This window comes from Chiloscyllium plagiosum, unplaced genomic scaffold, assembly GCF_037043375.1.
Source record: "Chiloscyllium plagiosum isolate Xiang-an unplaced genomic scaffold, Cpla_swu_hap1 HiC_scaffold_1, whole genome shotgun sequence".
Taxonomy (NCBI): Eukaryota; Metazoa; Chordata; class Chondrichthyes; order Orectolobiformes; family Hemiscylliidae; genus Chiloscyllium; species Chiloscyllium plagiosum.
The window spans coordinates 19,465,660-19,493,355 of NW_028270139.1; the positions used below are offsets into that span (position 1 = coordinate 19,465,660).

Sequence of the window (27,696 nt, forward strand, 5' to 3'; positions counted from 1 at the left end):
TAGATCAGCAGTATATCATTCAGCCTCTTGAACCTGTTTAACTACTCAATTGGAATATGATTAATCTGTACCTCAATTTAATTTATTGGCCCTTTCTTTTTTCTCCTTAATACTCTGACGTAACTAAAAGAAACTTCAATCTTGGAAATTTCAAATTAACCACATCCACAACTTATTTTGGAGAAAATTCTAGATTTCCACTGTCATTTGAGCGGAAAAGTTCTTTCTGATTTTACTCCTAAATATCAATGTTTAGTTTTCAGGTTATGCATTCTTGTTCCAAACACTACTTCAAAATGTTTTTCCTGTTATCTTTCTTCATTTCAAATGAATCAAGACAGTGGAGTTCATGATTGTGAACATAACAAAGATTTCAGTCTTCCTAATGTTCAGAGGAACTTTGACTTAATCATTACTTGGATAAGTAATCCAAGTCAGACAATTTGACAGCGCAGAGATACTCATGGAATTAAGAGAAGTGGCAGAGGTAGAAATGGATGGCATTGTTGTATGACAGGATGTATGAGAGTTATTATATGGATGAAGAGGGGAAAATGTGAAGATAACTGCTTAAAGGAAGAGTTAGAGAAGTCCCTATTTGAAATTCACTGGTTCCATTTTGACTGGAAAGAGTAGTACCACCTAAAACAGCTACTCTGCCAGATTCGTGGCAAATATGGAATTGATGAGACGAAAATAAAAGAGGCTATGAAAGTGAATTATGTGAAAAGTTTGATCAAATACTGCAGAGAGATCAGGATGAATAATGAAGATAATCCAGAGTGATCATAGTCACAGAGAATAGCAGTTGATGACTTGTGTCCTGGTTTGTCACAATGTGATCAATAGGTTGGAAAATGTGCAGACAGGATTTGAATAAGAGTTGGAAAATGACAACACACATAAGGACTACAAGACTCGTTTAGGAGGGTAGAGATAAGTTGGTTGTTGGAGAAATCAAAACAGTAAAGCCTAATTTTATTTTTTTAAGAAAGATCTATTGTGGAGAGCAATTTTGAAGGGACTCCCTCTTCTCAGAACCATTTGGTTTCTTTAGCACTTTGATTTTATTTCAGATCTCAAGCACCCATTATATTTTGTTGAATTCTGAGGAAAAAAGATCCCCTACCCTTGTCAACTTTATAATCAAAATTTGTAAACTGAAGAGAAAACTACAAGGCTGCATTTCTATCTTCCCATTGGAACATGCTCAGAACAGGTTGTTGTTCTTAATTTACTTATCTCGATTAGCTTTAACATGGTGAGCTCGCAATGGCATTTTGGACACCAAAAAGGTTATCACTGCAAGAGCAGACAAATCATTGTCGTGTCAAAAGAGAGAGCAGAAGAGAAAGGATACAGGCCCTTAAAAGGGCAAAAGAGAGTTCAAAATCATAAAAGTTTTAATTTTGTCTACAATATTTTCAGTTCCTAATGCAGATTCCTTTACACTGAGGAACTGGGTTACTGCTTTGCAGAACACCAACTTTTTCTGCGAAATTGACTTCCCAGTTACTTTCATTTCAAGAAACCATCTTACTCCCATACTAACATTTCCACCCTGTACCTCAGCACCAACTAGAGGAACAACTTCACATTTTTCAACTAGTACTTTGCAGCCTCTAGGATTCAACACTAAATGTAACAACTTCAGGGAAGACCACGTTCTCCATTTACAACTCCTGGCCCATTGTCCTCTGGCCATGTCTTGTTGACTTTGCTCTCAGCATAGTTGACCAACTTTCTCCTTTTCAAAATTATCATTTAAATCAACTTTATATCCCAAAGGCCCTCTACCACCATTAGTACACCTGTTGCCTTTTCCTCCAGACACCCTTAGCATCTGTTCCACTCATTTTTCATCCTTCTCTGTATGCATAAAAGTCATCATTTTCCAAACAATTTTCAGTTGGGAAGACATCATACAGGAAGAGTCTGTTTCTGTGCTGTACATCTCCATGACTCTATAACTTAAAATGCTAACTCTGTTTCGCTCTCCATAGGTGCTGCCAGACTTGCTAGTTTCTTGAGCAATTTCTGTTTTCACTCCAAAAATTTAGCATCTGCATCATTTTGCATTTATTAGATATTTTGCTTGACCTTGGATTTAATGTATGTCTGGGGAAAAAGTCCATATTTATTGCCCAAGTAAAGGGAGGGGTACCCACTAGTAACCCTGCTCCATTTTAAAGGAATAGTAACATGTTTCATGGACTAATATTTCCTCTTTCCAGGTGGCCTTTGGATCATCAGTTCTGAAGAAGAGTCAATGGACTCAAAACATTAACTCTGTTGCCTCTCCACAGATGCTGCCAGACTTGCTGTGTTGATTAGATTAGATTCCCTACAGTGTAGAAACAGTCCCTTTGGCCCAACCAGTCCACACCGACCCTCCGAAGAGTAACCTACCCAGACCCACTTCCCTCTGACTAATGCACCTATCACTATGGGCAATTTGGCATGGCCAATTTGCCTGACCTGCATATCTTTGGACTGTGGGAGGAAACCGGAGCCTCGGAAGAAACCCACGCGGAGAATGTGCAAACTCCACACAGACAGTCGGCCGAGGCTGAAATTGAACCTGGGACCCTGGTGCTGTGAGGCAGCAGTGCTGACCACTGAGCCACCATGCCACCCATCTTCCCGAAATATCTGTTTTGTTGGGATAGATGTTTGATGACCTCCTGTGGCCACAATAGAGAGAGCAGCTTCAGTTTGGATCAACTTCAAAAATGTGATTCAAAAATGCAACAGTGGGACAATAGGGATACATTTCTTTAAATACTTCTGTATCTTGTAGGCAAATGAATGATTTGCAGCTGGATCAGTCTGCAGGGTGCTGCACTTGCAGGAAGTGTGGGTAGAAAAATGAGGCCACACTGTTGTAGCTTAATTTCAAATCCTACTTCTATTTGCACAACTTCCTAATGATGGCACAGGATCACCCTAAAATAAAGGGAAGTTGGTGATATAAAAAAAAGCAAGAGAAAGAGAGAAATAGGAGAATCACTTACAGCTCCACTGGATCATTTTTGTTTCTTGTCTGATTATCATCCCTTTTATCACTTAATAACGACTGCCATTCACAAACCTTCCCTTTTGTTTTGCTCTATCCTATTTTTGCCAGCTCTTCTCTTGCTTATCAGCTGTCCATCTCTCACATTTTCCAGTTTTGATGTAAGGACATTCATGTTAACTCTGTTCCTCTTGCCACAGTAGCTGTCTGACTTCAGAGGGTTTCCAACAGTTTCTATTTCAAAATTCCAGCATTTGCAATGTTTTGCTTTCATTTTAGGGAAATGAGAAACATATAATTAAAATAAAAGTGATATGTATACAAAGCTTTAGTCAAGAATGTTGCTGCATTTTGTTTCTTCCACCAGGAATAGTGAGAGCATACCCTGGCAAATAGAGAGCACAAATTTTTAATGGAGCTCAAGCAATTTTCTAAGAAATATTCCCTGTGAGCATCATCAAAAAAAGGCAGGCATAACTGCAGCACATAAGGCACAAGAGCAGAAGTCTTCTCTGCCATGATCTTATTTAATAATCATCAACTCCATCTTTTCCCCACAAGACTGGTTCTCTCACTGAGTCCATTTCAAATCATTATTAAGGAGAAAAGTCAAAATGAGGTAGCTACTGTGTGCTTAGCATACAAGTTACAGAAGCATATCTGATTATGATCTTGAAAAATGGTCTTGGCAATGTTTAACTTTCTTAATGTGTACTCATTATGAACAAAAATTGGAATGGCTTGGCTTGTTTCTATTCCAGCCAGAGAACCATCTGCAATTATTTATCTTTCCATTGTTGCACTCTGACATCTGGAATCTCCCAAAGATTCATCCTTAGATCCTATTCTACCTTTTATCTCAACAGTATCGTCTAAAAACATAACATCAAGTTCCAGTGTACTGATTGGACTCACTAAATGCAGAGAAGTTTATGTGTTTCAAATAAAACAGCTTAAACATAGTAGCTCATCTTTTCAGGGAAAAGACAGTTCTGTAAACTTAAGTTGAAATCAAAGATTTCAGTCTCATTCAAAATGAGTTAATAGAACTTTTCATTATGCGTAAAATATCAAGGTGAGCTTGTTTAGCCTGTTCTGTAGCATTGTAATTTTTTTCAATGAAAAGGCACTAATTATTTGTTGCTCAATTATGAATATTTTTTAATGTAGTAATTTGCAATGTCTTGAAATCATAGACCCGTGCAGCAGTGAAACTCAAAATATCTAAACTCAAAGAGACACAACAGTTTGAAATAATTAATAGAATTATACAGCTCAAAAGGTACAATTTAGCTCATGATAAATGGTGCAATTTTAAAGGGGGCGCAGAAACAGAAAGATGTAGGAGTGTATGCACATGAATTCTTGAGTGTGGCAAGATGAGTTGAGAAGGATAGGAAACAAACAGGATTCTTGGTTTTATTAAGAATACAAAATCCAAAGAGGTTATGCTAAATCTTCATAAAATTCTACACGGGTTTCAACTGGAGGACTCGACTCATTTCCAAGCACCAAATCTTTGGAATGCTATCAAAGTATTAGAGAATGTGCAGGGATGATTAACAACAACAGTACCAGAGGTGTAAGATTTGCATTGATATGGAGAGAGACAAGAGAAGTTGGGATGTTCACCTTAGGGCAGAGGAGATTAAGAGGGGATTGATAAAAGTATTCAAATCTTTAATTTTGTCTCTTTATATATCAAAACAAGAATTAGAAACCAGAAGAAAGAAATTTATGGCAATCAACAAAACAACTAGGGGTGAGACAAGGGAAAATCATGACACAGTGAGTTGTTAAGATCTGAAATGCGCTGTCTAAAAGAGTGCTGAAAGCAAACGCAATAATAGCTTAGAGTTTGTGGTCTTTGGCAAACAAACAAAATCAACAGTTCGTTATACTAACACTTACCCACAGACTCTCTTTAGGTTTGTCACTAAAGCTTGCAATGATTATACCATGGCAACTTCTAAAGGGTATTTGTCCGATCAAGTAGATAACTATGTCTTATTAATCGATCAGTTTGAAGAATACTGTATGATTTGAGAATCTGAACTAGGTAGTGCAGGATGGAATGTAGTTCAGTGAGGAATCATGTACAGAAAACAAAAAAGGAAAGAAACATTAAATTGGGACATAAAAGGAGCAGGAGGGAAAAAAATTAAGAAATCATTTTCAAAATGTCCAAAAACAATTCACATCTGAAATAATTAAGAGGTTGCTTGGTAATAATTAAGACTTATCAGGCGATTAAAAAAAGCATGTTGGTTAGGCCACAGTGCATAGTTCTAGTCGCCACACTGTAGAAGGATGTGATTACACTGGAGGGGGTGCAGAGAAAATTCACCAGGATGTTGTCTGGGAAGGAGTGTTTTAGCTATTAAGAGAGACTGGATATGATTGAGTCATTTTCTTGTGAATGGACAAGGTTGAGGAGGGGCCTGATAGAGGTGTATAAGTTTCTGAATGAACAGGGTTGGTAGAAAGCAATTGAGGCATCAAGAAGAAGGAAGGACTCTTTTAAAGTAAAAGGCAGTGGTTTAAAGGGGATCAGAGGAATACTTTTATATATATTCATTGAAAAATGTTTACACTTGTTACAAAAAAACAAAAAGCTATAGAAGTACAAAAATACAGAAAAGTAGAAATAATACTACATTATTATATTACAATAATGTTAACAATAAATTATTCTTTGAGATACTCATATTGACATACAATTTTCGGGGTCTTTCCTCTTTCTTTAAAATGAGGAGATACTGGCCTGCCCACGAGAGGGCGGAGGGCAGTCCTGGCTATAAGAATGACTATACAGTACATCTCCAGAAGTGAGGTAAAAACAATGACTGCAGATGCTGGAAACCAGATTTTGGATCAGTGGTGCTGGAAGAGCACAGCAATTCAGGCAGCATCCGAGCACAGGCAAAATCGACGTTTCGGGCAAAAGCCCTTCATCAGGAATAAAGGCAGAGAGGCTGAAGCGTGGAGAGATAAGCTAGAGGAGGGTGGGGGTGGGGATAGAGTTGCATAGAGTACAATAGGTCAGTGGGGGAGGAGATGAAGGTGATAGGTCAGGGAGGAGAGGGTGGAGTGGATAGGTGGAAAAGGAGCTGGGCAGGTCGGACAAGTCCGGACAAGTCAAGGGGATCGTGTTGCTGGAGGTTAGAAACGAGGATGAGGTTGATGCCCTGGGGTTGAAGTGTTCCGAGGCGGAAGATGAGGTGTTCTTCTTCCGTGCGTCTGGTGGTGAGGGAGCGGCGGTGGAGGAGGCCCAGCACCTCCATATCCTCGGCAGAGTGGGAGGGGGAGTTGAAATGTTGAGCCACGGGGCGGTTTGGTTGATTGGTGCGGGTGTCTCGGAGATGTTCCCTAAAGCGCTCTGCTAGGAGGCGCCCAGTCTCCCCAATGTAGAGGAGACCGCATCGGGAGCAACGGATACAATAAATGATATTGGTGGATGTGCAGGTAAAACTTTGATGGATGTGGAAGGCTCCTTTAGGGCCTTGGATGGAGGTGAGGGAGGAGGTGTGGGCACAGGTTTTACAGTTCTTGCAGTGGCAGGGGAAAGTGCCAGGATGGGAGGGTGGGTCATAGGGGGGCGTGGACCTGACCAGGTAGTCACGGAGGGAATGGTCTTTGCGAAAGGAGGAGAGGGGTGGGGAGGGAAATATATCCCTGGTGGTGGGGTCTGTTTGGAGGTGGCGGAAAAGACGGCGGATGATTTGGTTTATGCGAAGGTTGGTAGGGTGGAAGGTGAGCACCAGGGGCGTTCTGTCCTTGTTACGGTTGGAGGGGTGGGGTCTGAGGGCGGAGGTGCGGGATGTGGACGAGATGCGTTGGAGGGCATCTTTAACCACGTGGGAAGGGAAATTGCGGTCTCTAAAGAAGGAGGCCATCTGGTGTGTTCTATGGTGGAACTGCTCCTCCTGAGAGCAGATACAGCGGAGGCGGAGGAATTGGGAATACGGGATGGCATCTCCAGAAGTGGTTCAGCTAACATGTGTATAAACTCCTTGTAAAATTCACTCGGGAACCCGTCTGGACCGGGTGCCTTGCCACCTTGGAGCTGCCTTACCGCCTCTTGCCCTGTACCATAAAGGTGCATTTAAAAGAGAGGCCTGATCGCCGTTTATACCGGGGAGGTCCAGGTTTTCAAAAAAATATTCCATTCTCGCCACACCATCCTCACAGCCCTCCGACCGGTATAACATTACATACAGTGCAGAAACAGGCCCTTCAGCCCAAAAAGTCCACACCGACCCGCAACCCACCCAGACCCATTCCCCTACATTTACCCCTTCACCTAACAGTACGGACAATTTAGCATGGCCAATTCACCTAACCTGCACATTTTTGGACTGTGGGAGGAAACCACGCAGACACGGGGAGAATGTGCAAACTCCACACAGGCAGTCACCTGAGGTGGGAATTGAAGCCGGGTCTCTGGCACTGTGAGGCAGCAGTGCTAACCACTGAGCCACCGTGCCGCCCACTCTGCATTGAATCCCCCAAAATCTGGCATTAATCTTTTTCAGCTCACAAGTGATGTTGCCAGTTCTCTCCCTAATAGACACAATGGACTGCGGAGTACCTTTCTTCCTTGCCAGGTATCTACCTGGCTTATCCCCATATTCAAACAGCCTTTGCTTTGCAAAGGAGACCCCACTCTTCGTCGCTCGTGTGAGCACTGAGTCCAGAGCAGCCCGGAGAGCCGGGACCTGTTGTAACTTAACCACAGATGGTCTGTTATAATATGCCACTCGGCTGGCTTCAGCGAGGCTTCAAGCATCTGCTGCTGCTCTTCTGTCTGCCTCTTTCTCGTTCTTGAGTATAAAATCATCAGACCCCTTAAAAATGCCTTGGTGGTCTCCCAAAGCACTGATGGATTACTGGCTGTCCCTAGTCGATGACCCAAAAGCCCTGAACCCCCTTGTAACGTACTGTACAGAGTTGCCATCCCTCAGCAGAAATGGGTCCAAGTGCCCGTGTGGTGTATCTATTCCACTATCCTTGGTTTTAACATGCAAGTACACTGCTGCATGGTCCAAAATAGTTATGTTCCCAATTCTGCAGGCCAATACCAAGTCGAAAAAACTGATAGAACAAAGAATATATCAATTCTTGTGTGGCACTTGTGTGGGTTGGAGTAAAAGCTAAAATCCCTCCCATTAGGTTGGAGACACCTTCACACATCCACTAGCCTCAACTCATTACACAAGTCCAGTAACTGTCTATACTGCAGAGGTGTACCCAACACACCCCTTGGTATCCTGTCTACCCCAGGGGCTATAAGACGATTAAAGTGTCCTCCTATAATCATACAGCGCACCTCAAGAGCCATTAATTTAGAGACCACGTCAATTAAAAATTTAAGAGAATGCATTGGGAGACAATAAACACTCAGAATGCCATACTCTTCTCTGTGTACTGGTGCCTTGAGAATGATGAACTGTCCACACTCATCCTTGATTTGATCTATCAACTGAAATGGGAGGTTCCTTCATACCAGTATGGACACTCCTCTGATTTTGGAGTTGAAGGAGGAGAAGAATACCCTATCCTATACCACCCCTGCTGTAACTTCAGATGTTCCCTATCAGTTAAATGTATCTCCTGAAACAGAGCGATGCCAACCCTTTCCTTCTTAAGATTTGAAAGCACCGTGTTCCTTTTAATGGGGGAATGGCTCCACTTCATATTTCCGGTGCACCACCTGCACAGATCGCTCACTATGACTGCACATTACAGCCCACAGTCCCCCGAGAGGAAGAAGACCATTCAATGTGAGGCAAGTAGAAAAAACACAGACTTTACCAAATCTGAAAACTATTCATACTAAAACTACTAAAACAAAGAAACTAACTACTCCTCCTAACTTGAACAAACAAACACAAAAACCACAAATCTCCAGAGATCTCCCCCCTCGCCCATAGGGAGCATTCACTCCCAACCTTACAGCTATCCTGGCACCTTCTAGTTAAGGCCGTGTCCAAAACCCAGGCTATGGAAAAAGAATGTTATTTACACTCCTGCAAGTTAACAATGGATGCCCTCCCCTCCCCCTCTATATCACAACTCCATACATCTTTACACCAAAGAAATAACCACCCCTCACCCAGCAAAACAGAACAGTAAAATAACAGATAATTACCAAATGGATATAATATGAAACAAATCAGAGTTTACACCAAAACAATACCAAGGCTATAAGGCCCGAGACGACAAAAGGGAAAAGAACAAAGAAAGGCAAGATTAAAAAATTATTATGCCCTTATCCGCACACATCTTTTCCTCATTCCCCCTCGTTCCATCATTTCAGTGAGTTCACAAATTGTTTTGCTTTTTCTGCCAAGTCGTAGTTATAGGCAGAACCCCCATAATTAAAATGTAGTACTGCCGGGTACCTCAGAGAACATTGATTATTTAAGTCTCTTAATTTTTTCTTAACTTCATCAAAAGCCTCCCTATTCTTAATTATGGCACCAGAAAAGTCTTGAAAAAACATTATCCTCAAACCTTTATATACCAGAGCCTGTGGATCTCTTCCCAATCTTCTGGATGTTTCTATTATTAACTGCTTTTCTTTATAGTGCTGGAGTCGCACTAGGATCAGGCAAGGGCATTGATCTGGCCCAGACCTGCACGTCATGATCCGGTGGACCCGCTCCACACCCACCCGGCCCAACTCTATCTCCAGTCCCAGCAACTCTGGGAGCCAGGTTCTCACCTTCCTCATGCTCTGGAAGACCCACAACATAAGTTTTTTTTTCTCCGACCTCGATTTTGGATGTCATCGACCTGTTCCAGCAAGGCCTGAACCTGGCCTTCCGAGGTTTGGACGCGCCCCTCGGAGTTCTCCGTCACGGTCTCGAGGCCGTGGTCCTTTGCTCAACCGCTTCCATGCATCAATCCACTGACCAGATCTCCTGCTCGTGCTTTGTCAGCATGGCAGTAATCAGTTCCAGTGCTGTTTTGATTTTTTTCACGGACTTCTACAACTGCTGCTCCACTGAGCTTAAAGGCGCCACTATGGGAGTCAAAACAGCGGCTGCGGGTGCGCTTGACACAGCAGGACAGTGCTCTGCCTGCTGCAATACCCTAGCTCCCTTTCCTTTAGTCATCTTCATTTCGACTCCAGAACCTCAAATCCAAATTTAAAAGGTCATAGATGCTCTGCCTGCTTTATTCTGAAAATGTTTCTCAGAGGTGGCTAATGGGGTGGGGGTGCGGTGGGGTAGGAGCACACCTTGCCTGGGGTATGGCACGGAGTCCAACACAGCAGACTGTTCAGACTGCCACCATCTTGAATCTCTTGAAGAAAACTTTTAAACTAGTGGGTGATGGGCTCTGGAATGCACTGGAGGGTTGAGGTGGGTAACCTCACAACCTTTAGAAAGTACTTGGATGAATGCATAATGTGTCATAACATTCAAGGCAATGGACCTAATGCAGGAAAGTAGGACTGTAGTTGGTATTAGTATATTTCTGGCAGTACAGACTCAATGGGCTGAAGGTCTCATTGTATAATTCTATGATTGTACTTAAATTGGAATGCAAAAGCCTTTTTTTTCATTAATGAGTTTAATAGATATTTATCACATCAGTATGATAACTGATAACCTCTTCAATAAATTGTGTGCTGAAAGTTATATCAACTGCAAAATGCACACGATGAGCCGATTATGACATAGGAACAAAATTAGGCCATTCGACCCATCGAGTCTATTCTGCTAATTGTTCGTGGCCGATATGTTTCTCAACCCCTCTCTCCTGCCTTCCCTCACATCCTTTGACCCCCTAATAAAGAATCAATATATCTCTGTCTTAAATACACTCAATGACTTGTCCTGCACAGATGAACGAGGGAGATCCAGTAGATGTAATGTACCTGGACTTTCAGAAAGCTTTTGATAAAGTCCCACACAGGAGGTTAGTGAGTAAAATTAGGGCGCATGGTATTGGGGGCAAAGTACCAGATTGGATTGAAAATTGGTTGGCTGATAGGAAACAAAGAGTAGTGATAAACGGCTCCATTTCGGAATGGCAGGCAGTGACCAGTGGGGTACCGCAGGGATCCGTGCTGGGACCACAGCTTTTTACAATATATGTTAATGATATAGAAAATGGTATCAGCAATAACATTAGCAAATTTGCTGATGATACAAAGCTGGGTGGCAGGGTGAAATGTGATGAGGATGTTAGGAGATTACAGGGTGACCTGGACAAGTTAAGTGAGTGGGCAGATGCATGGCAGGTGCAGTTTAATGTGGATAAATGTATGGTTATCCACTTTGGTGGCAAGAACAGGAAGGCAGATTACTACCTCAATGGAATCCATTTAGGTAAAGGGGCAGTACAGAGCGATCTGGGTGTTCGTGTACACCAGTCAATGAAGGCAAGCATGCAGGTACAGCAGGTAGTGAAGAAGACTAATAGCATGCTCGCCTTCATAACAAGAGGAATTGAGTATAGAAGCAAAGAGGTGCTTCTGCAGCTGTACAGGGCCCTGGTGAGACCACACCTGGAGTACTGTGTGCAGTTCTGGTCTCCAAATTTGAGGAAAGACATTCTGGCTATTGAGGGAGTGCAGCATAGGTTCACAAGGTCAATTACTAGAATGGCGGGATTACCTTACACTGAAAGACTGAAGCGACTGGGCTTGTATACCCTTGAGTTTAGAAGACTGAGAGGGGATCTGATTGAGACATATAAGATTATGAAAGGATTGGACACTCTGGAGGCAGGAAACATGTTTCCGTTGATGGGTGAGTGCCGAATCAGAGGACACAGCTTAAAAATACGGGGTAGACCATTTAGGACAGAGATGAGGAGAAACTTCTTCACCCAGAGAGTGGTGGCTGTGTGGAATGCTCTGCCCCAGAGGGCAGTGGAGGCCCAGTCTCTGGACTCATTTAAGAAAGAGTTGGATAGAGCTCTCAAAGATAGTGGAATCAAGGGTTATGGAGATAAGGCAGGAAGAGGATACTGATTAGGAATGATCAGCCATGATCATATTGAATGGCGGTGCAGGCTTGAAGGGCTGAATGGCCTACTCCTGCACCTATTGTCTATTGTCTATTGACTTCTGTGGCAATGAGTTCTGCAGCTACACCATCCTCCGGCTGAAGAAATTCCTCATCTCAGTCCTACGTGGTTGTCCCTTTATTCTGAGGCTTCATCCTCAAGTCCTAGCCTCCTCTGCTAGTAAAAACATCTTCTCCACATCCACTCCATCCAGGCCTCTCAATTTTCGGTAAGTTTCAATTAGATTCCCTCTCATTATCCTAAACTATGTCAAGTATAGGCTGAGACTCTTCAACAGCTCCTCATATGACAAAGAGGAGAAAGTGAGGTCTGCAGATGCTGGAGATCAAAGTTGAAACTTTATTGCTGGAACAGCACAGCAGGTCAGGCAGCATCCAGGGAACAGGAGATTCGACGTTTCGGGCACAGGCCCTTCTTCAGCTCATTCCTGAAGAAGGGCCTGTGCCCGAAACGTCGAATCTCCTGTTCCCTGGATGCTGCCTGACCTGCTGTGCTGTTCCAGCAATAAAGTTTCAACCTCATATGACAAACCCTTTCACCCCAGATCATTTCTGTGACCCTCCAAGGCCGCAACATCATTCCTTAGAAACAGGGACCAAATCTGTTAACAATATTTTAACTGCGATCTAACCAGAGCTTTGGGCAATCTCAGCAATACATCTCTGTTCTTGCATTCTAGTCCTCTCGAAATGAATGCTCATATTGCATTTGCCTTCCTAACTACCAAATGAACTTCCATGTTAACCTTAGGAAAATCCTGAACTAGAACTTCTAAGTCCCTTGATGCTTCAAATTTCTGAAGACTTCCTAATTTAGACAATAGTCTATGCCTCTATTCTTCCTACCAAGAGTGCATAACCTCACACTTTCCCCATAGTATTCCATTTGCCACATATTTGCTCACTCTCTTAGCTTGTCCAAGTGCGTCTGTAGCCTCCCTTCCTCCTCAACACTATCTCTCCCTCCACCTATCTTTGTGTCAACTGCAAACTTAGAAACATCAGTTCCTTCATCCAAATGACGAATGGATAATGTAAATAGTTGTGGTTCCAACAACATCAGTTCCTTCATCCAGATGATGAATGGATAATGTAAATAGTTGTGGTTCCAACAATGACCTCTGTGAAACTCCACTAGTCACCAGTTGCCATCCTGAAAATGACCCTTAATCTACACTCTATCTCCTGCCAGTTAGCCAATCTTCCATCTATGCCAGTACTTTGCCCCAACACCATGTGCGCTTGTCTTATTTGGCAGTCTCCTATATGGCACCTTGTCAAAAGCCTTTTGGAAATCCAAATAGATCATGTCCATTGCCGCTTCTTTGCTTAACTTGCTCATTATCTCCTCAAAGAATCCTAACAGATTTGTTCAGGGATGATCTCCCCTCAAGAAAGCTGTGCTGACTCAGCCCTATTTTACCATACATATCCAAGTATTCTTCATTCTTGTTCTTAATAATGGGGACTCTTAAAAATCTTACCAACAACCAAGGTCAGGCTAATTCGTCTATAATTTCCTGTCTTCTTAGGTAGGCGCATTACATTAGTCATTTTCCAGTGCTCTGTGACCCTCCCTAACTGCAGTGATTCCTAAAAGATCATTACCACTGCTTGCAGAATCTCCTTATTTCTTTCAGAATTCTAGGGTGTAGTCCAACTCAAGGGTCTGGGTGATTTATCCACCCTCAGATTTTTCAGCTTTCCCAGCACCTTCTCCTTACTGATGGCCACTACACTCAACTCTGCCTCCTGACTCTATTGAAGTTCTGAAATGTTGCTGGTGTCTTCTACTGTGAAGACTGATGCAATGCACATATTCAGTTCCTTCGCCACTTTTTTTCCCCACGACTCAGTGTCATTTTCTAGCAATCCAACATCCACTCCTGCCTCTCTTTTTACCTTTTATTGCAATCTTCTTTTATATTATGGGCTGCACGGTGGCTCAGTGGTTAGCACTGCTGCCTCACAGCGCCAGGGTCCCAGGTTTGATTCCAGCCTCAGGCAACTGTCAGTGTGGAGTTTGCACGTTCTCCCTGTATCTGTGTGCATTTCCTCTGGGTACCCTGGTTTCCTCCCACAATCCAAAGATATGCAGGTCAAGTGAATTGGCCCATAATGTGAGGTGCATTAGTCAGAAGGAAATGGGTCTGTGTGGGTTACTCTTTGGAGGGTTGGTGTGGACTGGTTCGGCCAAAGGGCCTGCTTCCACACTGTAGGGAATCTAATCATTACTAGCTATCTTACCCTCGTATTTTATTTTCTCCCGGTTATTGCTTTTTTAGTTGTATTCTGCTAGTTTTTAAAGTCTTCCCACTAATCTTCACCACATTGTGTGTTTTTTTCTTTTAAGTTGTCCCTAATTTTCCTTGTCAGCCATGGTTGCCTTCTCCCTCCCCTCCATGTTTCTTTTTCCTTGGGATGAATTTCTGCTTGGCACCAAAGTATCCCCAGAAACTCCTATCACAGGTGCTCCACTGTCTTCCCTCCTAGCCTTCCCTTCCAATCAAGTTTGGCCATCTCCCTCATATCTTTGCAGTTACCTTTACCTATTACATTTGATTCTACCTTCCCCTCTCAAACTGCAGAATGAATTGTATCATATTATGGTCCCAACTTCACATTAAGCTCCCTAATAAGGTTGAAAAGGTTACTTGAAACAGCAAGTGACAAGTTTATTGGGGGAATAAGACCAGAAGTGACAACAATTGGGTTGACAAAGGGGGGGGGGGGGTCTAACGTTCTCTATAAATTTGTGCACAACTGACTTATATATGTAGGAATTTTGAAAGCAAAAGTTTAACTCATGTATGTCCACACAGGGTCGTTAAACAACTACAGCAACACTTAGGAGCTTTGACAAAACAAGATTCCTCCCAACTCTGTGCAGAGTGACAGTCCATTAATTGAATACCCTCCCCCAGTGCTCCTTCCCAGCGCCTCCAGGTGGCGCTAACTGGCGCATGCTCGAACAGTCAGCGAAAGCCGGGTGGGCCGGCAGGCGGGAGGGCGAGAGCGCGCAGGCTCGTCGCACAATGGCGGAGCTGGGTAAGAAGTACTGCGTCTACTGCCTGGCTGACGTGACGAGCCTGCGGCTCCGCTGCACCGAGTGCCAGGACATCGAAATGTGCCCCGAGTGCTTCTCGGCCGGCGCCGAGATCGGGCAGCACCGTCGCTGGCACGGCTACCAGCTGGTGGACGGCGGGCGGTTCACGCTGTGGGGAGCCGAGGCGGAGGGGGGCTGGACGAGCCGGGAGGAACAGCTGCTGCTCGATGCCATCGAGCAGTACGGCTTCGGCAACTGGGAGGACATGGCCGCGCATGTGGGCGGGCGCGCTCCGCCGGAAGTGATGGAGCACTACGTCAGCATGTATATCCATGGCAACCTGGGCAGAGCGTGCATCCCGGATTCCATCCCGAACCGCGTGACTGACCACACGTGCCCGGGGGGTGGGCCCCTCTCGCCGAGTTTAACGGCTCCCCTGCCGCCGCTCGACATCACTGTGGCCGAGCAGCAACAGCTCGGTTACATGCCGCTGAGGGACGACTACGAGATCGAGTACCTGCAGGACGCCGAGACCCTTATCAGCGGCCTGGCCGTCAACTACGACGACGAGGACGTGGACATCGAGCTGAAGCGGGCCCACGTCGACATGTACGTGCGCAAGCTGCGGGAGCGGCAGCGCCGCAAGAACATGGCCCGCGACTACAGCCTGGTGCCCGCCTTCCTGGGCAAGGAGCGCAAGGACCGGCCGCTCAAGCGCAAGGTGACCAAGGAGGAGAAGGAGCTGCGGGCCAAGCTGCGGCCCATCTGCCAGTTCCTGTCCGCCAAGGAGTTCGACGACTGCTTCGACAACCTGCACAAGGAGCGCGCGCTGCGGGCCAAGATCCGCGAGCTGCAGCGCTACCGCCGCAACGGCATCGCCAAGACCGAGGAGTCGGCCGAGTACGAGGCGGCCCGCCACAAGCGCGAGAAGCGCAAGGAGCTGCGCAACAGCGCCGCCGCCAAGCGCGGCAAGGACGAGGCCGGCAAGGAGGCGGCGGCCGCCGCCGCCGCAGCGGCAGCTGCAGCAGCCGCCGGCGCCGCCGCTGCTGCCGCCGCCGCCGCCGAGCTCAGCTCCATCGAGCACCTGTCCGGCTTCGACCTGCTCTCCGAGCGGGAGAAACTGCTGTGCGGCTCCCTCAACCTGAGCCCCACACGGTACCTGACCGTCAAGACCATCATCATCAAGGACTACCTGCAGAAGAGGCAGGGCATCCCTTCCAAGAGCCGCCTGCCCAGCTACCTCGACAAAGTCTTAAAGAAGAGGATATTGAATTTCTTAACGGAGAGCGGTTGGATTGCTCGGGAAGCTTCTTGATACTTCGCTTGTTTCCCGTCTGGAGGAAAATACGTTTTTTTTTCATGCCACTCTGTCCCAAGAAAGGCAAAGGTGTTCCTCTTTTTGTTAAAAGATAAAGGATAGGAATACAAGGTTTTCATATCACGGAATTTGACAAAATCAAAGCAAACTTGCTCAAGATGCGTTGAAGCAAGCATGCATATTAACCAAGCCTTGTTTTAAGACAGTTGAGCCATTAAAGGAGAACACTGCTGAAGGTCAAGATCAGAGCTACCTGAAAAATGGTGGTTACATCTGGCTGCTACCTTTTGGGGTCACAACCTATAGACTGGCCCTAAATCAATAAACTGTCCTGAGCTTATTCTACTGATAAGCAGAGCAAGGACCTGCTAATCTACAGATTGTTCTGGCCTCTTGGCAAGCTCTAATTCTGGTAGATAGCTAGAAGATGTTTGGAGTAGGAGGAAGGAGTGTAATATTGGATAGTTGTATTTAATGGATTCACTGAAGGACTTCAAATTTTATTGCCTGTTTGTGATCCTGGGGGTTGCATTGTGTAAAACTTGGTCCATGTAAGTTGGTGGCAGGCCCCATTAACTTCTGAAAACAGAAAAGAAAATGATTGTCAAGAGGACAACCCTAAACTTTTTAGTCAAGATCTGAAAATTGTGCAAAACTTAGGCAGTTGTATTTTGAGTTCCTGCACAATTAATTCATTGGAATTCTTGTTATTTTAGTGGGGGTGGTAATGTTGCATCAGGTTCTAGTTTGTAAATTCACTTCACAGCAGTCCTCTGATTTGTTCAAAATGTGGATTTTTGAATGATCTTGTATGCCTCAATGAAAATATTGAGAATCTGGGTCTATATTTCAACAGGGTGTAAAATTAGTGGTCCATGTCACAATGAATCAGTGACACGAGGTTGGCACATTGATCTGTTCAAACATTTACTTTTAAATGTTATTTAAATCTTTTTGTGCTAATCTTACAAATTGCCTTCCAAGAAATATTTGTATACAGTCATTTAAATTATTAAATCAAATACTAATGGCTTATTTTTGCCACTTACTGCTGCTTTAAATTTTGAGCTTAATTTCAAAGAATTTTAACTAGTGAAACCTTTTATTCTTTCTCAGTATCATTCTGCTGTTCTGTATCTTCACACAAGCAGTGTTTTTCCCCTTTTACTATAAAGTGCAAAACCAGTCCCATTCATAGGTTTGTACCAGTTTATTTCTTCAGCTGTACGCTGTATGACGTTAATCCTTTAAGGTTTTTTGCATGAAGTAGCTCCTCATTGCTCTGCTTCTACCAACATCAACCAACTAAAGTCCAGGACCTCCCATGTTGGCAGATGCAATTTTGCATTACACAATGCTGAGTGACAAGGGAGGGAGATGATAAAATATCAAGGAGAAAAAACAGTAGTTACATAAAAAGTAAGCGCTGACGTGTTGAAGTTGGCCGGTCAATCTCCAATTATCCTTGGACCAAAGAAACTACACTTCTCTCCAATGCAAAGATATTTTTGCAAAATGTATTACTCTACAACAAAGACTCTGGGAGTTAGTGAGAACAGATGTTTGGTATGTGTAGCCTTACTGTTGGCAAGTGGTGTGCCATGAGATTGCATTTTTAAAAATTGTGTGTGGAATCAAAATTTTAAGTGGTGGGGGGGAAAACAAATCAAAAGGCAATGCAGAATTTGTGGTTGACCTTTTATGCTAGAAAGCTAAAGTGACCACTGAAAAGATTTAATCACTGGTGGGTTATCAGTTTTTATCATTGTCAAGGATTTTTGAAATTAAGTTCAGTTAATTCTGAAATGTGTGCTGAGGTCTTTTATGGCATCTGGATACAGATGGCACAGTACTTGTTGATCACCAAGTTTTTTTCCAGTTGCTTTTAGTCTGGCCATTCTTAAATTCCTTTCAAGACGTAAAACCAGAAATCTTTTCTTATGAAAGTGGGATAATGTATTGAGCTGCAGAGTTGGCATTTTTTAATAGGGGGCGCGAATCTCAATTATATCCTTTTATTTTCTTGCTTTGGGTATAATTCATTGTTAAGGTATAATGGAACCTCCAAAGGGACTGTTTGTTATGTCAACCAAGTAGGCTGAAAGAGTTGTGCCATTTTTAACTAAACTAGCTAGATCAAAACTACCTGAATTAAATCTGCAACCTTTTGTATTTTACAGGTCAATTTGGGCAACTTTTAACAAGTAACTTTGTAGTTACAGAACTGGCTTGGAATGTTGCAGAGCTGCACCAAAAATTAAATGTGAATAAACATGCATTAAAATGTTACAAGACCACTTGCTAACTGTGCCAGTTTGTTGCAATAGATTTTTGGGAAATAATGGTGCTCCAAGAAAATTTTGAAGGTGCTAATGCTATGAGAGAAAGGATATTCCTAGCTAGAAATTACTGTCTTCCCCCTCCATGAAGAAACTCATTCCTTTCTCAATATTTAGTTTGTGTAACATAATAAATTTCCAGTCATGCTGGACAATTATCTTTTTTTAACAGCACAGAATATACTGACGAAAAATTCCTGACTTTTCATGTGTTGCTGGCCTACTGTAAGTTCACAACCAGAAAGTGTATATATATTTGCAGGTCATCCCTGACTAAATATTATAGATCATGGTGCATAAACCTACTTGTTTGAAGAATCCTCCCAAACGCACAGGTTGAATAAAATGTGAACTATTGCTGTTGGTGAATGATGGTTTGTAATGTGAATAAAACCATAGCATCACTAAATTGTCATATTTAATAATCATATAAAGATGGTCAAATCCAATCATGCTGGTTTAAAACCGTCAAATGCATCATATTTGGAATCCATGAACACAGTTCATCTTGAGTCACTTTAGCTACAGCATCAATGTAAGGATCCTACTCTGATTCTGAAACCAAAAACTGAAATTCATGTTATTTTCCTTTCTGATCATTTAATTGGATATTCTTTTTTTTTACGTGTTAGTTTGCTCACTGATATTTCCCACAATTTAATGACAAAACTACTGTTAAAACGGAATAATATGAATATTTCCAGACTTTTTGAAGGCTTTTTCCCATGAGCAGTCTGCATGCTGAACTCTGATTCATTTGACTTAATAAATACGTATGCATTGCATTTCTGCTCATGTAATCATTCTGATTTTTGAGGGTTCATTCCAATACGTGCATGTCGAAACCAGACTAGTAGCTGGTCTTCCCTCTGTCTGAACATTTAGGCTTCGACATATTGAGGGTAGACTATTTCCTATCTCTTACCAACTTATTAAACCGTGAATTCCCATATTATTTGACTATTCAGCAATTGTTACAAATGAAAACTGCTTCATATCATCTTTTAGCCAAATAACCTGTTTTTGTTCATTGACCATTCTGGTTCGTCTGTCTAAGCACTGTTGCATCTTGACAATACAATTGGAACCACCTTAATCCCATGCATTGAATTATAGGATGAACATTACTGCAGACATTAATTTCATCTGAAAATTGAGACATCCATAATGCATGTACTGGCCTAGATGCAGATTTTAGTGTTGAAAGAATGGAGTCCTCTCTGTGCTGCAATCTGCAACATTCATTAAAAGTGCCTGTTTTATCTACAGTAGTCATTAAACTACATCTGGCACTAAAATTGAGTTAGTAATTTACAAAGAAAAATGAGAATCTGGTGGGGAGAAGAAAAGGCTAAGATGAAGTAGAAATATATTCTGATCCCTGTAAGTGTATTTCTTAGCATTGGAAAAATAAGCAAAGGCTGCAATTATGTTACATGGCGAGAGCCAACTTGGGAATTAATGCACTGTTTAGCTGACTATTCATTGAAACCAGATCGTATGCTATTTTATTACTTATTTTTGATTTTACAATTTATATTGTTTTTGAAACAATTGAATATTCACAAAGTAGTTTTTGGACCAAGCTGCTGCCGTAATCTCTCAAGTGAAGTTCATTCAGTGTAGAACTAAGTCAGTCCAGCCAAAATGTTGCTGTTGAATTATTGCTCCCTGAATTTCCTGATCTCATTGAGTGGTAGATGTGTTGTACTACATTTGACTTTAGTGTTCACAGAGGGGAAAATTGACCATGCATCCTTTTTTCCTTCGTATGTGAACTCTTGGTGGGAAGAGTGTGTTGATGTCAGCTACAATCGTGACTGTATTGAACCAGTAATTTCTTCTATCAAGCAACCGGCTAATGCCATGTAGACACTGAAAGTATGGCCTTTTTAGTGAGTTGTCATGACCAATGGTAGACCTTCATAGCAATGGGTCAAGACCATCTGAGGCAAGAGAAGCACTTAAGAGTAGAAGTATGTCACTTAGTGGACCAGTGGATACAATGACTCATTGTGTAGATTAGAGGTAGAAGGCCTGTTTTTTTAAAAAAAAAAAGTCATAAGTCCTGTCTTTCATGGGTTGTAATCAGCTTTTGGGATTAAAAATTTTGCTCTTTAAATTTTAGCATATTCATCCAATTCCTGCTTCTGAGAGCACTGCAATATGATGTAGACTTAGCAAGAATTTGTTAAACTGAGATTGAAAGACTGGTGAAAATACAGTAGAAATGTGAGCTTGCAATTAAGGCACTTTGTGACAATAGAGATTTGCACCATATTGTGCCAGATCTGAGTGTTTTATAGGTAGTTGGTGGAAACTGTTCTACTTACTATACTAAAATTTCTCACCTTGATGGCTATTTATAAAGTTTGCCAGCAATCCTTGGTTTAAGAATTTGAGGTGGGGGATACAGGTTGATGCATCTATTAGTAGTCAGCATTTAGCATTTTTTGGTACAGTAAATTTCGAATGGAAAATCTGTGTGCTTTATGCAATTCTGAAGTAAGCTAAAGCTTCAATATTCATAGTTTTACTGAAATATTGAATATTTGCACTGTTTTCGGCACATCTTGGGTGCCATTGCTAATGTGAAGTAATTTATTAACTGGTGATATGTTTGAAATTTTTAGTTTGTGGAAGACAGTGTCTTTTTTTCTTTGAACTCTATCTCAAACTAAGTGTTAATTGGTATGAATTGTGAAATAATTACCTTTTTTTTATGGATAAGGAGTTCTTCCCTGATAAGAGAACCTACATATGATGCCAGGTTTATTTAAAATTGTAATATACTTCAGAAAAGGAGGATTAAATAAAGCTGTGGTATTCATGCACAGGGGATAATTTAAAATATATACTTAATTAATTAGAATATTGGTTCTAATTTTTTTTGTCAGTGAAGCTCAAGCCACTAAGTTGGCCTTTTGCATTGTAACTTGTATTCTATGCTGCTTGCTTTTATTTTATTTCTGACTGCCTGGAAAGGGGGATGAGTAATAAAACATAGCTATGTAGAAGCACAGCTTTAAATGTGATATGCACGTGCATAGGATTTCATAGAAGGGCAGTGACTCATCTTTGGATAGTTTGTCTGTAAATACGTGTATTAATTATAGGAGTGGTTATGTGCTTGTCTGCTGCATCTGCTCTTAGCAACTTCACGGGTTTGTTGCCGACAAATGTTCATTGTATTTGTGGCAAGTGATACCTTCCCAGTTTGTATTCGGGATTTGTTGGTATGTAGAATTGATTTGTAATGTTACAAGCTAACCCACCATAAATGATGCAATCAGGCTGGGAAAAGGAATGCTTTCATAATTTTTTTTATACCATCATTTTGCAGAGGGGCCAAGCTGGATCACTTAGTCAAACTATAGTCATTGGACAGCACCTTCAACTTTCTGACCATTTTTCTATTTCTCTATTTTGTCTAACCTTCTGGTACCTAAGCTGCTTATTGGTTTAAGTTGTTTTGAGAATTCATGAGAATCAAATTTAATTGCTTTCTTAGGAAAATCAGTATCCTGTGTGCAGCTCAAAGATAATATAGTTTCTTCACCACTCTAGGTTTTATGAATTTTTAACTTTTTTCACGTATTCATCTTTTTAAGAGGAAACTAAATTTCATATCTCCGCCTTTAGTATTCAACCCTAACCAATTTTTGCAGCAGTAAAGTAGCAATTAATAAGACTTTAAGGGGCACAGTTCTTCATTATTCTCAATCTTTGTTTGGATTAATTCTCATAAATGTTAATTTAAATGGGTTATTGTGACCCTTTGCAGAATAGTGATCATAAATCTTAGCTTTATCTTCACAAAGAACAGAAAAATATTAGCTGTCTCATTAAGAAAATTTGGAGGAAGTGAAGGTGTATTTTTTATTCTTAAGTCCTTTTTTTATTTCTGTGGAAAGCACCTTTCAAAATACATTACCACGTTTGTCATGTGCTTAGAAAATGTAGATTATTTTTGTAAATTTTTATTTTTGTTTTTAAACATGCAAGAGATGCACAAAGAATTGCAGAACTTTTTTTTGCGTGTTTTACTTTTGGTGCATTGAGTTTTTAATATTGTGCAGAAGTGGAACTTGGAATAGTTGGTATGAAATTAATACCTGCTTTTTACAGCCTTGCTCTGAATGTGTACATATGTCTTTTGAACTGAATGTAGTCCATTCGAGAGCATATTGAAAACAGGAACTGTGCCAAGCAAGACACTATAAAGTTTATTAGGTGTTCTACGTTTATCAGTGCTTTTTTTTTTGACTGTTGCTTCTTGTGAGAATAATTGCTGTTTACTTTGTCCATGGCTGTATTAAAATTGCATGTTACAATGAATGTGATCATAAGTTGCTTGCATCTGTGTTTTTCCAAAAAAGTGGTGTCCTAGTAGGACCTCAACAGTGACCCCTATAGTTCTGATTATCACAAATGCTCTTAGTATTCTGTTACCATTTGACTCTATAGGACATTCCTAGCTACCTGGTTTCACCATTCTTAATATATGGGTGATCCTACAAGGCTCATGTCTATTGTCCATCTCTAGTTTGCTTTTGGGTAGTTTGTGGCAGCCACTACTATGAACCACAGGAGTACATACAGTGATGGTACACTCAATGTTGGATAGGTTGTTTTTAATGTTTTAGTGTATTCAGGCTTTGTACCTTTTTTAATGTAGAGTTTTTGTTGAGAAGATCTAGGGGATGTGGTGGTGTAGTAGTAATGTTGCTAGACTAGTGATAACTAATCTTAACCTGATATTCTGGTGGTACGGGTTCAAATTAAAAGCTAGTCGAATAGCTGATTTTGTTTTAATGAACCAGATGGGTTTTTACTGTGCTGTGGTTTGGAAATAGCCAGAGCCATTCGGTTTGAGGGCAGTTACAGGTAAGCAACAAATGGTGGCCCATGTACCACAAATGATTCTTTTGAAATCGGTAGCTTCTCATTAGTGACCCCCACTTTTTTTTTCTAACGATAGCTATAAACACATATGCAGGTTCTCAACTGTCTTCAGCAACTATATACAAAACTTAAACTACAGAAATTGTGTTAGCTTCATTTCTATTCATTCATGGCCAGCATTTATTGCCTATCCCTAATTGCCCAGAGGGCAGTTAGAGTCAACTGCATTGCTAAGGGCCTGGAGTCACATATAGGCTAAGAACAGCAGTTTCCTTCTATAAAGGATATCTGTGAGCCAGATGGGTCTTTCTGACAATCGACAATGGATTCGTGGTCATCACTAGATTCTTTAATTCCATATATTTTTACTGAATTCAAATTCTACCATCTGCCGTGGCAGGATTCAAACCTTGAATCAAAGAACATTACCAGGGTCTCTGGATTAACAGTTCCAGTGATAATACCACAAGGCTGTCGCCTCCCCATATAATCTAATGTGATTTGCATTTTCCTTTTGAATTGGTTTGATTTTCTAACCATCTGTCTAATTTTGTATAATTCCCATTTGTAGAAGAACTAGATTGTTTCTGTGATAGTGGATGGTGCTCTTAATTAAAAATCGTGAGTATCAAGTCCAACAAGAAATTATTTATTTAGTGGTCTAATTTGATACTATGGTTTTCAAATAACTTCTGAGTTGTTAAAACATTATTTCGTCAGCCTTAAAATTTTAAACTACCCTTAATTGTTTCTCAGTTTTTTTGCACTTTTATTGTTGCAGTTTATTGTTACTCCCTTGAGCTGCAAGTTAGCACCAATCAATGAGATATGGCTGATGTGCGGCTTGACTCCATAGACAGTAATTGCCATTGGCCCATAATCTCTCAATGCCTTTTTGCTTAACAAAATTTATCTATCTTCTGATTTAAATCAAACAACTGATCTAGCATCAATTGCCATTTGTGGAAGAGTTCCAAATTTCTGCCACCATTTGTGTAAAGAAGTGCTTCCCAGCACCACTCCTGAACAATCTGGCCTGAATTAAAGTCATAGAGATGAACAGCATGAAACAAGCATTTTGGTCCAAATTGTCCATGCTGACCAGATATCTTCAATGAAGGCCCAGCATTTGGCCCCTATCCCCCTCAACCCTTCCTATTCATGTCCCCATCCAGATGCCTTTCAAATGTTGTAATTGTACCAGCCTCCTCCACTTCCTCCGGTAGCTCATTTCATCCACTTGCCACCCTCTACGTGGAAAAAAAAGTTGCCCCTTAGATCCCTTTTATATTTTTCACCTCTTGCTTTAAATCTATGCCCTCTAGTTTTGGACTACCCTACCCTGGGGGAAAAAGACATTAATTATTCATCCTACCCATGCCCCTCATGGTTTTATAAACTTGAGTAAGATCACCCCTCAAGCCTCTGAAGCTCCAGGGAAATTAGCCCCAGTCTATTCAGCCTCTCCCTATAGCTCCAACTGTCCAACCCTAGCAACATTTTTAAGTCTTTTCTGAACCCTTTCAAGTTTCACCACCTCTCCTACAGCAGGGAGACCAGAATTGAATGCAATGTTCTATGCAGCCACAAAATGAGCTCCAAACTCCTATATTCAATGCACTAACCAACACAGGTAAGCATACCAAATACCACCAGTTCTACCCTGTCTACCTGGAGCTCCCCTTTTTTAAGGAATTATGAACCTGCACTCTGTGGCAACACTCCTTACTTGGACTTTACCATTTGCCCTACCAAAATGCAGCATTTCACATTTATCTAAATTAACTCCATCTGCCAATACTTGGCCCATTTGATCAAGGTGCTGTTGTACACTGAAGTAATCCTTTTGGCTGTCCACTATACCATCAATTTTAGTGTAATCTGCAAACTTTATAATTATATCTCCTAACTTCACATCAGAATCTTTTATATAAATGACAAAAAGCAGTGGGCCATCACTGATCCTTGCAGAGCACACTGATCACAAGCCTCCAGTCTGAAAAGCAACACTCCATCACCCCCTCTCTTTCCTTCAAGCCAATTGTTTCCAAATGGCTAGTTCTCCTTGGATTGCATGTGATTTAACCTTGCTAACCAGGCTACCATCTGGAACCTTGTCAAACATCTTGCTGAAGTTCATATAGACCATGTCTATTGCTCTGCCTTCATCAATCATTTTCATTACTACTTCAAAGAACTGTCAAGTTAGTGAGACTTTATTTCCCATGCACAAAGCTAAGTTGACTATCTCTGATCAGTCCTTGCCTTTCTAAATCCATGTAAATCCAATTCCTGAGAATCTCGTTCAATAACTTGCCTAGCACTTATGTCAGATTCACTGGTCTATAGTTCCCTCCCTCTTCCTTACCATGTTTCTTAAATAATGGCATCACATTTGCCAACCTCCAGTCTTCCAGCACATCACCTTGGCATGGTGCCCAGTAATCACCTGGCTAGCTTCTCACAGTTCGAGGATACACCTGATCAGATCCTGGAGTTTTATCCATCTTCATGCACTTTAAGATGTTAGCACCACCACCTCTGTGATATGGACACTTTTCAACATATTATTTCCCCAAGTTCTCTAACTTCCATATCCCTCTCCAGAGGGATGGAAAATCAGTATTTTACCTATTTGTGTGATTGCACATATAGGCAGCCTTGCTGGTCTTTGAGGGACCCTTTACTCTCTAGTTATCCTTTTGTCCTTAATGTATCTGTAAAATCCCTTTGGATTCTCCTTAACCCTATTTACCAAAGCTATCTCATGTCTCCTTTTTGCCCTCCTGATTTCCACCTTCCGTGTACTCTTCCTTTCTATACTCTTCTAGGGATTCACTCTGTCTGCTGTCTATACCTGATACATGCTGCTTTTTTTTTCTTTGACCAGAAGCTCAATTTCTCTAGTCATTTCCTTCACCCTAAGAGGAACATACGGTCTCTGGACTTTACCCTCAGTTTTGAAGCCTTCCTGTTTTCCAGCTATCCCTTACCTGTGGTTAGCTGCTCCCAATCACTTTTTTGAAAGTTCTTGCCTAATAGTGTCAAATTGCCCTTCCTCCAATTTAGAACTTTTTAGATCAGGCCTATCCTTTTCTGTCACTATCTTAAAACAAGTAGAATTATGATATTTCTCATCCTATCAGAAATAGGATAAAGAAACTGTCATTTCCTCTTGATGTCTTTGACTTTGATCAGATTATCCTTTAGTCTTCTAAACTCCAGAGAAAACAGGCTTAAATTGGATAATCTCTCTTCAAACCTGAAATACCGGTATAATTTTTATAAACCTAAGGTTCTGAGGACACATTTCAATTGTAAACCAGTAGCTTGGTACCATTCCATAGAGTTTATGCAGCATGGGAAAAGGCCCTTTGGCGAATAGTGCCGATGCTTGATATCAAGCATCTATTCAGATTTCATTTTCCAGCACTTGGTCTGTACGCTTGAATGCTATGGCATTTCAGGTTATCATCTAAATACTAAAGTATCTGGAGAGTTCCTGTCCTTACCACACTCTAACTAGTGAGTTCCAGATACCCTTCACTCTAGGGGAAAAGACTTTACTCAGCCTTTAAACAATTTGCTCCTTGCTTTTAAAACTCTTGCCTGGCTATTTTCTCCTAAGGGGCAAGGTTTTTCTCCCTCTAGCTTGTCTATGCACCTTTTACCCTAGCCTTTCCTGATCTAAGGAAAATAACCCCAGCCTAGCAAGTCTGTTTGCTAAATCAGTCCAGCCCACTGGTCCGTTTGCATTATCTTGTAGTCTTTCCTCTTTGCAAACATGAAAATTGGTGTGGTAAATAGTGAACTTGCTGACATGTCCTGCATTCATGTCAAGATCACTAGTGTACATTACAAACAGGAACGGACCCTGTACTGAATCCTGCCAATGGACACAGGCTTCCAGTCCCACAAATATCCTTCGACCATCGCATTCTGCTCTCTAATGCAAACTTTGAATTGATTCTGCCAAATTGCTCTGGATTCCATGAGCTCTTGGCTTCGTATTCAATATGCCACACGAG

The 27,696-nt window shown here is 41.7% G+C and overlaps 1 protein-coding gene across 1 annotated transcript; it reads left to right on the forward strand.

Moving 5' to 3' along the window:
- The first annotated feature begins 14,899 nt into the window (after nt 1–14,899).
- Nucleotides 14,900–23,101, forward strand: tada2b (transcriptional adaptor 2B). The gene has a single exon (XM_043698436.2). It carries the CDS (start codon nt 15,024–15,026, stop codon nt 16,419–16,421), a length of 1,398 nt encoding a protein of 465 aa, XP_043554371.2. The 5' UTR covers nt 14,900–15,023; the 3' UTR covers nt 16,422–23,101.
- Nucleotides 23,102–27,696: the final 4,595 nt, after the last annotated feature.